The sequence below is a fragment of the Electrona antarctica genome (assembly GCF_951216825.1).
Source record: "Electrona antarctica genome assembly, chromosome: 4".
NCBI lineage: Eukaryota > Metazoa > Chordata > Actinopteri > Myctophiformes > Myctophidae > Electrona > Electrona antarctica.
In genome coordinates this window covers 14,787,702-14,805,267 of record NC_136809.1, presented here as the reverse complement: position 1 = coordinate 14,805,267, position 17,566 = coordinate 14,787,702, and the positions used below count along the sequence as shown (strand labels likewise).

The 17,566-nt window shown below is 41.0% G+C and overlaps 1 protein-coding gene across 2 annotated transcripts; it reads left to right on the top strand.

The window, feature by feature from the left end:
* Positions 1-256: 256 nt before the first annotated feature.
* Positions 257-11,010, top strand: LOC306921930 (dnaJ homolog subfamily A member 3, mitochondrial-like). Of its 2 annotated transcripts, XM_079499263.1 has the most exons (12): positions 257-605; positions 1,348-1,484; positions 3,151-3,234; positions 4,745-4,966; positions 5,205-5,357; positions 6,047-6,194; positions 6,341-6,405; positions 6,554-6,682; positions 7,420-7,535; positions 8,569-8,663; positions 9,678-9,788; positions 10,126-11,010. In XM_079499263.1, the coding sequence occupies exons 1-11, from the start codon at positions 398-400 to the stop codon at positions 9,776-9,778; spliced, it is 1,458 nt and encodes a 485-aa protein (XP_079355389.1). In that variant the 5' UTR covers positions 257-397; the 3' UTR covers positions 9,779-9,788; positions 10,126-11,010. The 2 variants fall into 2 exon arrangements, with proteins under 2 accessions (XP_079355389.1, XP_079355388.1); XM_079499262.1 differs by lacking the exon at positions 10,126-11,010 and having other exon boundaries at positions 9,678-10,082.
* Positions 11,011-17,566: the final 6,556 nt, after the last annotated feature.

Sequence of the window (17,566 nt, the reverse complement as noted above, 5' to 3'; positions counted from 1 at the left end):
AGTAGGCTTAATAAATCCTAACCCTGAAACATGAATAAATCCCATTTTGGCGAACTGAAAGAGCTCTAGCACTGTGTGCACTAAACACTCAAACACCAACTTTATACACTTGATACAGATCTAATATGTAGGGCTTGTAGGCCATCACAATCACAATGACGCTGGTAGCCGTGACAGTCTACCGTGACGTCAGCCTTGCATTCCCTATTTAATACTTTCTCTTTATGTTGTAAATGTAATGTGCCAGCACTGTTTTGGGCTTGTCCCTAGTATTAAAGTAACCCAGACTTTTTAAATAGTGAAATTAGTTGTATGCATTTTCTCTCAGTAACTCACAGTCAGAGCATGCGCATGCGCAGACCACCGCCAGCCTTTGACAGTCAGTAGAGACGCAAAGATGGCGACCTCCACTGCCCGCTGCACGGCACTTTGGCTGGTGACAGCAGTGTCTTCTTGTGCACGCCGTCGGGCTTGTTTGCTGTCTGTCCGAGCAAGACACGGAGATGCCAACGCCACGACGATACTGCGGTCGCAGCCATGCCGGACAGCGGGCAGCCATAGCTCCTGGATACTCAGAAATTCCGTGACATTGCACCCATTAACAGGTGACAACAAGAGCAGGAGAGAGAGAGGCTTCCCTTTAAAAGTTGAAAAACCAACGTCAGCTCGAGCTGGTATTATTGTTTATCAGTTTGAATGGTTAATTAACAATTTACCATTCATTTATCCTGCGTTGTGTATTATTATTATTTTGTAATGACCATGACATTGACTTGAAAGCAGATCAACGACATCTTCAAGTTCAGCAAGTTCAGTAGCCTTGATGCTGTATGTATGATGAAACATGCAGTCCTGACTGTAATGCAATAGACAAACACGTGCTTAAATGTGTGTTAATGGTTTGATTTCAATTCCCAACGCATGCGTTTAACATATAAGCATTTACACAACTTCTGCCACTGTGGAAATTACACGTAGGTATTTTGTATAGTTAGCTTAGCTAGCCATGTAACTGCAAATACTGGAGAGATATCTTCAGTAAGTATTATATAGGAAGTTTGTTTCTGTTAAAATTAACATCAATATCTAAATATTGAATCAAGCCTCTTAAAAACGAAGTCCAGATCATCCAGGCGCATGCTTTCGTGCATGTAGTATGTGTGTGTATTCATTCATGAGGGGTGTTGGCACAAGCTCTTCCAGGTGAGAGGGATTATGTTTATTAAGGAGCCCACTGGCATGGGATGAAACTGGCTCTGCCCTAACCCCTTTGTCTTCTTAAAGTGAAATGCAAACAATGTCCTGCAGGGACATATCAACACTGTTATAAATTCACCTGTCCTGCAGGGAGATATCAACATGTCATCACCGGTCGTTCCTTCCACACCAGCAGCAGTGCCATGGCAAGCAACCAGGACTTCTATGAAGTCTTGGGAGTTCCGCGATCCGCATCACAGAAGGAGATTAAGAAGGCCTACTACCAGGTCAGAGTCACAGTTATTCAAGGACATTAAAGTAGTGCCTAAATATTTTAAATTAATCTCTCGACACTCGACAGTAAGCACCAATTATGGAACACTGCAAAGAGAGAGAGATATAATGGTACAATAGGAGACCAGAAGATGCAGACAACAGATCAAGTGATGTGTATTTGCTGACTGCGCCAACCAGAAACTAGCATTATTTGGAGGTGGAGAGTGCTTTTCAGTATCTGTAGTAATCTCATGTTCTGTCACTATATGCCATCTTGTTGATTGTCTCCACCAGGCCGAAGGCATGGGGAGAGAGTATGTTTTGCACTCCGTCCGTGTGTGTGTCCTTCCTTCCTTCCTTCCGTCCGTCCGTTATCAGCTAATCTCCGGTACCGTTGGCCCGATCCATGCCAAACTTTGCACACACACTCCATGGATGCCAACGACGAACCTCTGCCCAAAATATTCCTCAACGGCCTGTTATAGCGCCACCATGAGGCCGATTTAGGCAAAACACATTTCTGTAGATTACTCGTACACATTTTATCCATACATCACACAATTCGGTATACACTATCGCCATAGTCATGTGATCAACACAGATCTGCACAATGTCCCATCTTCCATCCTGATTGGCTAATATTGGCTTCCAAAGCTCACATGATTGGTCCGTTTCGAACAAAATGCCACAAATCACAAACAGTGTGCACATTTCCACTAAGCCAAGGACGACATGCCACTCATTATTTTCCAAATCAGCCTCATGGTGGCGCTATAACAGGCCAATTCCTGTTTTTAGCTATAACTTCATCAATCTGTATACAACTTATGTATGCGCACTCCCTAGAGGCCATGGAAAAACATTGTCCCTGCATCCCTCCACATCTGCCGGTTATAGCGCCACCATGAGGCCGATTTCTGCTAAACACATTGCTTATGTTAGTCGCACAGATTTCATCCAAATCTCACGCAAATCGGTACACATGATCTCTGTAGTCATGTGATCAAGACGAGTCTGTTGGATTTATCAGATTCTACACTGATTGGCTAACATTGCCTTCTAAAGTTTTCAGGAGTGGCCCGTTTCGTTCAAAATGCTGCACATGTCCTGCTCATCCAGAATTCTATCCTCAGACATGCTATGAGTGATCTGGCTCTGCATTTCCTCAACAAAATGAAGAAAATTGTTGCAAAAAACAAACAAACAAAAAAACATGTTTATATTACTCCTAAACATTTTGCCAAACATCTCACACACTCCTATCCTCCTGGTGGAGACCTGTGCCCAGAAGGGCACTTTTTCTAGTTTGTCTTGGTCCTGTCAGAAAACAAATTGATGAAAGCCAGATGTAGGCATCGCATGGCGAGCTGCTTGTGATCTTGTAGATCTGCTCCTGTATAAGTGACACCATCGTATGAAAGGATTTAACCACTTAAACCATAAACCTTTGTTGACCTACAGTAGGTATTTTTTCCCTAGTCCAGAATCTCCGGAACAAATTTCTTCAACAAAAAAAGTGTTGTCGTCAAATTTTCACCACAGAATAGGAATGCTATTGACTTGTTCAAGTTGTTAAAATAGTTCAAATAAGCATAAAGTTTTTCCCCCACTACTGAAACAGTATGTATCATTGTGTAATACCTATGTTATTATTATTTTTTGATTGACCATCTGCAGCTGGCAAAGAAGTACCACCCTGACACTAACCCAGATGACCCTGGAGCCAAAGAGAAGTTTGCCACGCTAGCGGAAGCATATGAGGTGCACATCGCCATACACAACACTGCCAAGAACAACATGTCTTTTTTACAGATCATTTTAAATGATCATGGATCTGGTACATGATGGCATCCTCCAATTCATTACCCAGCATTTCAGAACTGAAAACAATGAATACTGGCATTTGGCACACAGAAATGTATCTATACTTGTGTGGAAACTTTGTTTGCAAAAACACATTTTGTAAGATCAATGTTTCTTGACTAATAGAGTACTAGTTTGACCTTTTTTTTAATTCACGTAGCATGAGACAATTGCAAAGTTCAGACAGAACTTATTTTTCAGCTTTACGGCCAAGCTACACCAGGCTTTTCTCGTGCGTTTACCCTAAACGCGCGGCCCGCGCGTGCGTTTTTTAAAATAGGACTGGACCTGTGCACTTAAGCCCCTTCAACTGATCCAAAATGCCGCAGCCCGCTTGGTCTTCAACCAGCCAAAATTCTCACATGTCACCCCCCTTCTCCGCTCCCTCCATTGGCTCCCGGTCGCTGCCCGCACAGAATACAAAACTCTGATGCTGGCATTCAAAGCAACCAAAGGCACAAGTATGATCGTACCCTACAAACCCTCCCGCTCACTCAGATCAGCCAACGCAGGGAAGCTGGAGGTACCTTCACTAAAAACGCCGGGACAACGCTCCACACGTCCCAAACTCTTCTCCCTTCTGGCTCCAAAACTATGGAATGCACTTCCCATCACAGTCAGAACTGCAGCCTCACTCCCAATCTTCCGCTGTAGTCTGAAAACCCACCTCTTCAGACTCCACCATGGCCCGTAGCACTTGCCCTAGCCTAGCCCCTTAGATAGCACATTATGTAGACTTAGATAGTATTTTAAACAGACTTATAGCTTGTTACGTAGACAGCTCTAGAATTGCACTTTATGTAGTCATAGCACTTTATAGTACACATGTATAATATATTATATAGTATAGTATGTATAGTTTACATAGATACTCCACTGTTACGTTCTTAGTTTACGCATGATTCAAAACTACTTTTTATATATGTGATGTATGCCATGCTTTTGTTATTGCTTAATGTAAGTCGCTCTGGATTAAGAGCGTCTGCTAAATGCCTAAATTGTAAATTGTAAATTGACCTAAATTAAACGCACGCACGGGGGTAAACGCGCGCCTTTTGTGCGCGAAAAGCCTGGTGTAGCTTGGCCGTTAGACATTCTATACCGTGGCAAGCACAATAACCTCCACATTTATGGACTCAAACCATGGAAGGTCCCTCAGAACTTACAGTATATTGTGTGCTCCTGTGAATCGGTCACAAGTAAACAATGTTTCTGAACCATTACGATGTACTTACTGTGTTGGAAAGTAACTAATTAGATGTACTTGTACTGTACTTTTACTTTACTTCAGTATTTCCTAATTACTCCACTACAATTAATATTATACATTTTTGAATTCCGGACTATTATTAAAAAAAAGGAAAGGCAAAATGTGAATACCTTTTCCACCACTGATGTACATATTCAGGTACTGAGCGATGAACTAAAGAGGAAGCAGTTCGACACGTACGGGGCAGCAGGCTTCGACCCCAGCCGTGGCAGCGGCCCTGGGGCCGGCCAGCAGCAGCAGTACTACAGGGCCGGAGGCCCCAACGTAGACCCGGAGGAACTCTTCAGAAAGATCTTTGGGGAGTTCACAGCAGGCAAGGGCTTCGGAGACTTCAGCAGCATGTTTGAACAAAGGCCCGAGGTCAGAACAGCCATGATTCTTTTTTTATCATACTGTCTAATACACTTTCCCAAAACAGTCAGTTGAATATAACTTGGTAAGAATTAATAGATGCATTCAGTGACGTAGAGTCTGTGGGCCGGGGGGCCAGGGCCCCCATGAGGAATATGAAAACTATTCGTCCCTGGATGCATTCATTGTCGACCATCTTATTATCCAACCATGTCCATTCTCACTCTACCTCCTTTTCTTCCCTTAGTTTGTGATGGAGCTGACCTTTTCCCAAGCAGCGAAGGGTGTGTCCAAAGAAATGACGGTGAACCTGGAAGACGCCTGTCCTCGGTGTGATGGGAAGGGCAGTGAGCCGGGCACCAAGGTGTCACATTGTAACTACTGTAACGGCACTGGCATGGTGAGTTAACCACTTAACAGTAAATCCTATATGTATACTTACTTAGTTAACCAGTGTCCTCTTTACTAGGTTTTCTAGTATTTCTCTCTACACCAAATTTATTCTCAGAAATTCTACAAGCCCTCAACGCATTGCAACGTGACACACATTGAGAGCATATTTCACTGAATAGGGATGGTTCAGGTGATGTTAAGCCTGATTTATACATTGTATGAGGATTTCACTCGCTGACAATAGCAGACGAAGGCTGAGTCTCTCCCAAAAAACATTTATTTTCACTTGTAGCTGATGGAAAATTAACCTGGTGTACAGGTGATATTTATTTTCAGAAAGCCGGCGGAAGAGACTTTTGAAACGGTTACCACTAGCACCAGTCTACCACTGAGCTCCTTTTCAAAATGCATCTCTGTTGACTTTCACATTTATCTAATATTGTACAGTATGTTATTCTGTTGTAATTAACAAACAATGGATTTATTCATTATGCCCACATTTACACCTACATTTGTATCATCCAGACAGAGTATTGTATAACTATAGAACGTCTGTTAATTGCTTTATTTTTTAGATTGAACATATGTTTATGTTTTGAGTCTTTTGACATTTCCCAAAATCATTAAAACATTACAGAACGTATCTGAATATTTTTTTTAATGATAAATCAATCTAATCAATTTAATGTCTTGTAGGAGTCAATCCACACGGGTCCCTTTATGATGCGCTCCCCATGTCGACGCTGTGGTGGGAGGGGCTCCATCATGATCACACCCTGCGTGTTGTGCCGAGGTTCAGGCCAATATAAGCAAAGGCAGACCGTCACTGTGCCTGTACCTGCCGGTATGTTGGGTTGTGTGTGTGTGTGTGTGTGTGTGTGCGTGCGTGTGCTCACGTATGCTCACCCCTCTGTAAGTGTTTATTCTGTGTCGTGTGTTAAATATTCAATCGTCTGATGTAATGAGATTGTATTTGATATCATCTTACAGGGGTTGAAGATGGTCAGACTGTCCGTATGTCTGTAGGGAAGAAAGAAATCCTCATCACATTCAGGGTGAGTTAGCGCTGGATTAAAAATGTAAAAAATTAAAAAGAAATTGCTACTACCTCTTTTACGATGCTTTGTTTAGGAGGTATTTGAGCAAATTACCCATTCCTGAATTGCCCCTGTTTGCTTGCATATGTGTTCCGTCCTTGGACAGGTCCAGAGGAGCCCAGTGTTCAGGCGGAGCGGGTTTGACATCCACTCTGACGTGCTCATCTCCGTGGCCCAGGCCATTCTGGGGGGCACAGCCAGGGCACAGGGCCTCCATGAAACCATCAACATAGCAGTGAGTTAGTAGTGCAAGTGTTCAGGCAGTCAGCCAGGACGGGAACCCCTTTTGGTGTTTTTACCAAAAGGGGTTCTTGTTCGTATGTACAGTACAGCATATAGCAACATAACATTTTTGTAATTCTTTGAATAAATATTTTGTGGGGATATTGTTACTATGTACAGTATATAGCGACATACCATTTTTGTAATTTTTGAATAAATATTTTAAGTTTTTCCAGAAAACTTTTTAGAATCATCCTCAGTCCTAAATGGGTTAACCACTTAAAATGTTTTAATGGACAACTCAGTAGGTGATCTACACACTCACAAGCTTGTAGATCTGCTAATTCCACAATGTTTAAAAATGTTTTTTCCTTTTAATGGCATTCACAAAAAGGTTAACAGGTTAAAGTATTAATCTACAGTAAATACTCTTATCTGGCCATGTGCAGCATGTCTGTCTCTGTTATGCTATTGTATCTATAGTGAAATATTTGCGTTGCTTACTGTTGATCAGCATCTGTGTATGATATACAGTAGTAATATCTATCTACGTCCCAGCTGTGGTCTAAACATTCGCTATGCCTGTCAGACACTTTTTCCCTTTGCAATGCTGCTTCCTTTTGTCTCTGCTTGATGTTTAAAGATGGACAGGCAACTGATGTTAGACAGTATATTTATATTATGTCATAGAATTAATTTCGGTTAATAATCGTTTTTTCATGCGTCGTTCTGTTTTGTCTCACTCCCCAGATCCCTGCAGGATGCCAAGCTGACCAGGTCATCCGGCTGCAGGGGAAAGGCATTCGAAAGATGAACAGTTACAGCTATGGTGATCATTCTGTTCACATCAAGATCAGAGTACCCAAGTAAGACATGTGCACACTTAACCTCTTTCAACCCTGGCGGTCCTATTTTTGGGCATGTTATTCTAGGTGACCGTTTTCAAAGATATTCAAAAAATAGCTGTCTTTTCTTGTGAGCTTATAGATCAGCTATTTACTGTATATCATTTGTCATACAATGAAGTACAGTATATCGGGCTTAAGTGGTTGATATAAGAGGTTTAGAGTGATGCTGTTTGTAGTCGTAGCAATTGGTTCCCCTCGTAAAATCTCAATGATTTTTAGAGGTATTTATGCAGATACAAATGTCTGTGGTTAACCTAAGACGAAGAGAGTTTCACGTTTTGTTCAATAAAATAAATGAATAATAAGATAAATTCAGCTATATCCACTTGCCCAAATGTGACCAAATGTGCTGACCTGGCTATGGCAGTTTTTAGCTTTATTATGGAAAATTGAGGTGCAAAGTCATTATCACATTATCACATGAGTGTCACTTTGTGTTATACTGTCCTTTTTATGGTGCGGTGAGAGAAGTGTTGTTTAATAATATAAACTATGTTAATATGATGGATATGAATGATGCACAACTTATTAACCGTTTATTTGAAAAATACTTATTTAAATTGGCAAATTATCTAGAGAAAGCATGGGACCTGAGGAAAAAGGCCATGTACAGCCAGTAAGAAATACGTATGCTAGTTACAGTGTTTTGTTTTATGTTTTGTTTTGTTTTGATTTATTGTATTTGTATTTATGTTGTATGCGATCAATAACATGCGATCAGCAGTATAAGTAAAGAACTATAAGTGTATAATTGTAACTTGTGTGAAAAGGTGTCATATAATCCCATGAGGGATGGGCCACAAGGTGGCATGACACTTAAATAAATAAAATCATTCAAAATCATTCAACACAGTGATATTAATGGTGGTAGCTCAGCAGATCTTGTTTATGCTGATACTCGACATCAGCTTATAACCATTAGGATGACTTACTCTCACTTAAAATGGTTAAAAATTGTACCATTGCCTGGTCTGCTCTGGTTCTGCTTCAGGAAGTTGACCCAGCGACAGCGCTCGCAGCTCCTGAGCTATGCCGAGGAGGAGACCGATGTTCAGGGTACTGTCAACGGAGTCGTTGTTCGTCCAGGTCAGACCACGTGCTCATCCCTCTTTCTGTCATAATACACACCTTAGTCTCGTGTAGTCAGACAACTATTCCACAATCTCTGAATATAGAGTCTGGAACTACACCTCCCGAAATCTCAGGAAGCTGGCATTTCCATTCACGAAAATATAATTTAAAATATATTTATATTTTATTTTTTATTTTTTGTTATTTCAATTATAGCAACAAGCTATAAATGCTTAGATGATTTCGATTTATATTAGGATACATTTTTGTGACTGTAAAGACGAAACGGAAGTGGGGAGGAGGCTTCACTTCCGCTTTATCACTTACTCATGATCAGAGCTTCCGTGCTCCAGACTGTATGACGGAAGAATTTGAACATTGCGAGAGGCAACAGTCTGGCTACACGAGACTATACACACCTGGACTCAAATATTCTCTGTCACACGCTGGCATTCTGATCTCTCATATGTACACCATAATCATATTGTTTTCCCTTCCAGTGAATAACGATGTGATGTGCCGATCTCCAATTAGCCCTATATACCTGTACATAATACCGTACAACAAATTGTGAAAATAGACAACCGACAAGCTCACAAGGCATTGCATGGTGACACATTGTGAGCTTGCACTTAAGCTATTTTCACTATAAAATATTTTGAAATCTTTTAAAAGAAAAGAAAAAAACAAAATGGGGACACCAGGGTTAATTTTCGTGTTGTGTGATATGAATGCTATTTGAGAGACCTTTTTAAAATGTCTACACTGGACAAATTCCAACAAAAAACACTTGGAAACTCATGTGCACTGTGCACTACCTGATTATCGTTCTGAAGCGTGAAGCTTCAGTCTGCAGTCCACTCAGTGATCTGGGGCCAGGCTAAGTGTGTGACCAACCCGATCTCACCCAAACACTAACACGGATTGGCAATTCCTTACATTGTTCCACCATGTTTGGGTGAGATCGGCCTCGTGTGACTGTCTCAATACTAGTACTCTATTGCTCATGCAATGTGTGTTTGTGTCCAGGTGGGGGCAGCAGTGCCACAGGACAGAGCAGTGCCGAAGGGAATCAAGAGAAGCAACAGGAGGATGGCTTCTTCACTAAAATAAAGAAAATGTTTAGTTGACATCATAAAGGTGGGAGCCTTCAATGCGCCCACAACCATCATTTGAGTTGTTTTTTGTTTGTCTTGTTCTTTTCAGTGAGCAACAGTCAGTTGTAGTAGATTTATATGTTAAACATCAACATAAATGTATATAAAGAGTAAACTTACTATTGCTGATAATTTTACAATCTGGGCTGAATTTGTGGAGAGCACCTTATTGCTCTTATTATTTATTGTGTGCTGTAAGTACCTCTGTCTTCAGTCTAAGTCTAAGACAAGTAGAAAGACGAGACAAATCATGTGAATAAATCATTTAAACATTTCAGTTGTGTTGAAACTGTGTTTGTATTTGCTGTTTTCTCCTTCAGCAATATGGTAAATGAAGAACTGGGTCGAGCTGAAGAGGTGGTTCTATGCGTTGATGCATTCAGTCACACATTACAGCTATGGTTATCAAACAGACCACAAAGAAGCTGTGGTCAGCTTCTCACTCACTGGTCCAAAAGGGCTCCTGAAAGAGATGCAAGATGCATGGCAGTGGGATACCATGGGGATCAAGAAAACATGCTGGCGGCCCGTGGCGGGGCATCTAGGAGGTGTAGAGGTAAAACACTGGGCCAGATGCAGATTCATTGGGAATTTTCAAGCCGCTGTGTTGTATGGCTTCTTTAATGAACTTATGTCCTTTTTGGTTCCAAAAATATAAGTGCACCATTACTTCAAATGTGACACTGAAAATGCCTGATGAAATTTGATTGTGTTAAAGTATGTGAATACCAGTGTCAGATTAAGTAAATGTTAGTTGAGTCTACCAATCTACTACTAAAGGCTATTACTTTCACATTTTGAAAACATGGGGGGAAGAAATATGTACTGTGGAAACTATATAATGTATATAGCTTTCCAAAATAAAAACTGGCAAACAGGATTTAAAACCTAATAATTGGAACTAAACCGAATTTGAAATCAGAAAGAAAAGTTATGAACATTTCATGTTTTTATCCAAATTATAATCAATGTGGTCCCACCTTGTGCTAAGTGTATGACAAACAATGCCATGGACGGGAAAATGTATTGTAAACACGGTGTTTTCATGAGATGTTTAAAAACAGAGTTTAGCAAACTGTTTTACAGACAATATAACATCAGTAATTAAAAGCTATCAAGATAAACAATAGGCCAGACATGCACTGTGTACTGGTAGATAATGTACTGTCACTGTACAAATGCAACAAAGTATGAAATTATATACACACTTGTATGGAAAATGTTTTTTTTTTTAAAGAAGCTATTTAAAACATTGCACCTATAAGCTCCTAAATGGAAAAATATTGACATACTGTACTGTTGGAATTCCCAACAGCACGCAACGGCTAACCCAGTGATTTTAGGAGTAGTCCGTTGTGCTGGTCAGGTCCAGAATACAGTAGGCTATGTTTATTGTTTCATTAACTCCAAAGTAGGGATGTCCCGATCACGTTTTTTTTACTCCCGATCCGATTCCGATCATTTGATTTTGAGCATCTGCCGATACCGATTTCTTTCCCCCCGATCTGATATTTATATTTTATAGAACACGTTTATGCCATAAAACAATAGTACAATATCCCAAATCACAGACAATTTCCAGTCTAATATCATGATATGGATATAATATTGATACTAGGGATGTCCCAATCAAGTTTTTTGGCTCCCGATCCGACTCCGATCATTTGAAAATGACGTGATCGGCCCCGATCCGATCGGGACAGCCCTACTCCAAAGTGTTATGAAGTTGGAAAAAAACAAATCCTCTTGAAAAGACTTGAACTAGGAACTGACATTCTAACCCCATTACTTGAGTTTAACAGTAGATGGCAGTGCCTAGTCAGTAAAGTTAATCGTTTACCCATGGCCAGCATGAGTCTCTAATTTTCACCCATTTGTTCCGATTTGTACAGTTATGCATATTGTTATATACAGTAAGTATGCGTTGCCGAGCCATGAGGCCCATAGTCTCCTGTTTCTGTAGTGTGAGGCAGCTTGATGTACAAGTACACCCCCTGGACATGATGTACAAGTACACCCCCCTGCCGCCTGGTCATGACGCTAGTCGCAGGGGTGCCCACACTTTTTGACTTGAGAGCTACTTTCAAAATGACCAGCTCGGCAAGATCTACCCATCAAATCAATTATTATACCATTGCTGAAAATAGTTTAAATATGTACCTGAGGGGGCTTCGGAATAGTAGAGTTTGTGTTACATTCTGTACAGTATAAGACAAATGCACTTGGAATGGGAAGGGGGAGAAATGTTTGTTTTTTTTAATCGTTTTTTTTCTTCAATATATTTAAATGAAATACTCTTGTGATCTACCTGCACAGCCTTTGTGATCTACTGGTAGATCGCGATCTACCTTTTGGGCACCCCTGCGTGTGTCGCAGGGATATTGTTATATATTGTATGTTTATTATACTGTTTCTGGACAGATTCTATTGTGCGAGTGGGTAAGTCGATGTTGTAAACATTAAAAGGGGGTTTTCTACATTTCCTGAAAGCTAAGGTCAGTCCTCGGAGGAGGTAGTGCCAAGGAAAATTGGTGGATTTAAATCTGAAATTGCTTACATGTAGAGCAATGGCTTAACGGCATAACGACATTTTGTGTGGTTACACAGTACAGTCTGTTTCTCCTCACATGTGGTTCACACTGGAAACGGTAACGGGTGCATTTAACTTTACGGGTACATTTAATCCATTGATACCTGGAACGCATCCATGTCACGTTAGCGTTTAGCCACATTAACCATTAACCCATTTTGGGGCGGGAACCCCTTTTGGTGTTTTAAACATTGTTATAATTTAGCTATTGAAAAATAGCAGATCTACAAGCTCATAGCGCGCCACCGAGTGGCGCGCTATGAACTTGTAGGTCTGCTATTTTTTTTAAATCGTTAAAATGTGCCTGAAATCTTTCCGAAAATTGTCATGATTTAGAAAACTTTTTTTTTTTTAATTTCGACGTCGGGCCTGAATGGGTTAACTCGGTGCTACTCAGTACATACTTTGTGAAGAGCCCTCTAATCACTGGCTTGTGCAATAGCATCTTTGTGTTAAAGATGCTTTTCTTTCTTAAGTGCCATTCCTGGTCAATGCTGGTGTGGGAATCTCGTCGCCAAACACTCTTGCGAGACTCCGAATGATCCCCTTAGAACAAGTCTGAATTGTGACCACAAATAAGTGTTAAGACCCTCAAGGGCTGAAAACAGAATCCTGGACAAGATGGGGACAATCTCCCATCCATTTGTAATTCCATCGTACGGCGGAGTCACACACCATAAGTACCCGATCTACAAGCTCACAACTGGTCGCAATGTTGTGACGTGTTTTTAGCTTGTAGATCTTGCAGTGGTGGAAAAAGTACTCACATTCTTTTGTTAAGTAAAGGTATCGATACTGCAATGTAGAAATACTCCGGAATTCAAAATGTACTTGAGTAAAAGTAGAAAAGTATTGGCATCAAAATGTACTTAAAGTACCGAAAGTATAAAAAATATTAGATTTATTTTTTTGTTTGATTTTTTCAGTTTTTTGTAAAAAAATATATATATATATATTTTCAAATGGATGAAATGTATAGGGCTGAAGTGGTTTCTGTTTGTTTTGTAATATTAATCGAAATCTACAAAGTAACTAGTAACCAAAGTTTTCAACTAAATGTAGTGAAGTAAAAGTACAATATTTTGGTCCGAGATGTAGTGTAGTAGAAATTGGAAATTCTAAAGTACAGTACTTTCAGTACTTAGTACAGTACTTAAGTAAATGTACTTATTTACTTTCCACCACTTGAAGATCTTGCATTTTGAGATTGTAGAAGGCGTCTGTCCCTCAGCTGCTCCAGTGGAAGTTGCTTATAAGAGTGAAACGGCACATTGCCGCCCTGGCATGCTCCGCAAACTGCCTCTGGATGATGTTTTAAGCGACATTGCATCAGTCCTGTGAAGTAATCACAGTTCAAGAGAGCTGGTCTCTGCCTCCTCTTTTCCCTCGCCGGGTTCTTCTCGGCGCGTACAGTAGATCATGTGCAGTCCCTTCATTATGTTGTCATGATGAGTGGGTAGCCATGCATGTTCCCTCTCCCTCAGCCCTCTGAACCCTCAGTGGTATATGAGGTCAAAACAACCGCCTCATTTGTCAGGATGTCCGAAAGCGGCTTCTACTACCCCTCCCTTTGCTGCGACGGATGGATGGAATGAAAGGCAGACCCGAAAAGCACTTTTTACCAGATATTTTAATGGATAAAGATTTGTTAAATTCACAAATGAGTGTGAAATAGCAGATCTACAAGTTCACAACATGTCTAGCTGCCACGTGCTGTGAGCTTGTAGAACGTCTATTTTGGTCATTAGTTGAGAGTTTTTTAAGTGGTCAAACTAGCAGTCAAATACAAGTTTACTAGTTTAGAAATAGAAGTATCTTCCATAAACAATGGTCTCAGAAATGTCATAAAAGCTAGGGTTAAACCTCGATCAGTGATTTATTCAACTGCTTGGCTGTAAGAACAGCAGAAACATGGGTTTAGAATGATAAATATCATCATTAAATGAGATTTTATTTAGCTTAATTCCATGGCATTAACTCACCTGTTAGTGTATGAGTGTGTACCAGAACTGGGGCTAGATGTTAAACGTTTGCGGATTCCTGCACATTTTTACTGTAAAAGGAGATGTTATTCCTATCCGAGTGTGTTTTGCAATGCTAGACTGAAATAAACTGGAGAGAAGGTAGGTTTATTCCACCAGCTCTCCTTTCCTAGTGGGTAATCTGACTTAATTGTGTCCGATCTCACCATCTCACTGCCCAAGATATTAAAGAAAAACACGTATCCAGGAGGATAACATTGTCTTCACTGCTTATTGCAGATTCAGATAAGCTGCAAAGATATACAGTATATGCCAAGCCATTATGCACACACCATCTTAAATGTTTAACCCATTTAGGCCTGACGTCAAAAAAATAAAAAGTCTTCTGAAAGAATATATGTTCAAAGATTTGTGCCGCATTTTCACGATTTTTCACATTTCACATTTTTTTCATTTTTTTTTCATTTTTTTCATTTTTCATTTTTTCACATTTTCACGATTTTTCAAAAATAGCAGACCTACAAGCTCGTAGCGCACCACTCGGTGGCGCGCTATGAGCTTGTAGATCTGCTATTTTTCAATAGTTAAAACACCAAAAGGGGTTCCCGTACAGAATGGGTTAAGGAACAGACAAGACTATAGAATGGACTTTTTCCAATAGTAGCCCATTCATTAAAACTGTTTATCCCAGGCAGACTTTAACAAACTCTCCCAACGCAAAAGTCAGAGGCAATTAAATGTTGTGCAGACCTCCCAACTCTCACGCTTTGTTGGACTCAGCCAAGCCACAAAAGCAGAAAGGTACATAGACTCCTGCCTGTACAAATACATAAAGGCTCCTGTTTGTCAGTCTTGTTGGATTGACAGCTGGTTGCCGTGGGTAACTTAACTGGGAAAAGGAAGTAGGCAGCCTGTGGTCCATTAAAGGAGGACCTGTCTATACGTTACAAACAAGCACACAGGGCTTGTCAGGGCAGCACAATTGGGTTAAAAGGAAGCAGTATGGGAAATTGAAGTTGGGTGCGTACTTGTGTTAGTGTGACAAGACCGAAGGCTAATTATGTACTCAACCTGTGAATGAACTCATCCATATTGATTAGACAGCTGTTTCAATGCTGTGTGTGTGTGTGTGTGTGTGTGTGTGTGTGTGTGTGTGTGTGTGTGTGTGTGTGTGTGTGTGTGTGTGTGTGTGTGTGTGTGTGTGTGTGTGTGTGTGTGTGTGTGGTGCGCACACATACGTATTACTATACTTGTATACTTGTGAGGGTTAAATGTCCCCACATAAAAATTTGAGAAGTCCTCACAAGAAATGGTAGTTTTATTGTGAAACTAGAAAAAGTGCCCTTCTGGGCACAGGTCTCCACCAGGAGGATAGGACTGTGTGAGATGTTTGGCAAAATGTTTAGGAGTGATATAAATAAGTAATATGTTTGCCTTTGATGGCAATTGGATGATTTGAGGCATTTTGTTCCAAAAATGTGTTTTGCAAAAATCAACCTGTTGGTGGCGCTATAACAGGCCAATGTGAAAAGGGTGGGATATATTCCTCAGCCTAGTAAGAAAATGTGTGAAAGATTTGACGTAAATTGCATGCTGCGTTCATGATTTGAGGCTTTTGTTCAAAACGGGGCAATCTTGCAAACTGTGAAAGCCAATTATAGCCAATTAGGATGGAATATGAAATATCGGACAGATCCGACTTGAGCACATGACCATAGAGATACTGTGTAACGATTTTTGGACAGAATCTGGAGGAGTAACATCCAAAAATGTGTTTTACAAAATTCGGCCTCCTGGTGGCGCTATAAAAGGCAGATGTGGAAAATGCAGGTCAAAGGTTTGTCCTTGGCCTCTAGGGAGTGTGCATGCAACGTTTCACGCAGATCGGTGCAGTTTTAGGTAAACAATGTGAAAAGCTGCCTCATGGTGGCGCTATAACAGGCCGTTCTGGAAAATGCGGGGCAGAGGTTCATCGTTGGCATCCAGGGAGTGTGTGTGCAAAGTTTGGCATCGACCGGGTTAACGGTGCCGGAGATTAGCTGGTAACGGACGGACGGAAGGACACACGGACGGACGGACACACACACGGACGGAGTGCAAAACATACTCTCTCCCCATGCCTTCGGCCTGGTGGAGACAAAAAGACTAGGCTTACAATGAGGGACATATTCAGGTCAGGGTTATGGTTAAGATTAGTCATCTATAGGTTAGGGTTAGCAGTTGGGGTTAGAGTTATGCCTGATGTGTAATTAGTTGTGCATGTCACACTGAAAATAGCCGATCTGCAGGCTCACAATGCGCCACAGATTGGCTATTTAGAGTGTGTCAACAGCACACAACTAAGTATAACGATAAAAAATGGCCCACATTTTATTTTTATCGCATTATAACATTGCAGTACATTTTGACATCCTCACAAGTATAGTAATACAAAGTGTGTGCGTGCGTGCGTGTGTGCATGCACGCGCTTGTGTTTTTGCATTTTCATGAATGTGTGGAAAGATAAAGAGCAGCAAGATCACAAGCATTCATTTAGTTTTTGTTGTTCACATTTTGTAACAAAAAGCACATTCACTGGAGCGGACATAGAGAAATCTACATTACACTGTGGATCATTATGTTTTAGATTTAGCACCTCAATGACAGGAAACAGCCCATCCAAAGCCTTACGCCTGGCTTACCAGGATTATTAGATGCTGGAGACGTGAGTGAGTTTGTCCGCAAGCAAGGCAGGGGGTGGGTGGGGGCGGGGGGTGTTTTATGTGGATGCTGCTAAGCTTGGGATTTGCCTGCTTATTGCCCGGTGGGTCACTAGATCAGTGGTTCCAAAAGTGGGGTCCGGGGACCCCTAGGGGTCCTTGAGGGAGTTCCAGGGGGTCCCCAGCTAAATGATAGTTAGGAACCAAATGGACCCTTATGGGTCTGTAACTCAGAGTGTACAAATGGAACCAAATGGACCCATTAGGGTCCTCTCAGAGTTAAATTAACTTTGATTTTACACTATAAATGGGGGTCCCAGAGGTAGACATGCCATTAAATTGGGGACCGTAGCCTAGTTCAGGTCAAACCGGGGTCCCTTGAAATGAAAATGGTTGAAAATCTAAAGCCGTAAAAATCTTCTCTTATGGGGGTCCCTGGTATATATTTTCAAATGGGGGTCTGCAGGCTAATGAGTTTGGGGGTCCTTGA

Excerpts from the sequence above, each read along its gene's own strand:
- LOC306921930 (XM_079499263.1), top strand. The coding sequence starts at position 398 with ATGGCGACCTCCACTGCCCGCTGCACGGCACTTTGGCTGGTGACAGCA. Across the intron at positions 1,485-3,150 it reads TTAAGAAGGCCTACTACCAG|CTGGCAAAGAAGTACCACCC; the intron begins GTCAGAGTCACA and ends GACCATCTGCAG. Across the intron at positions 6,683-7,419 it reads ATGAAACCATCAACATAGCA|ATCCCTGCAGGATGCCAAGC; the intron begins GTGAGTTAGTAG and ends CTCACTCCCCAG.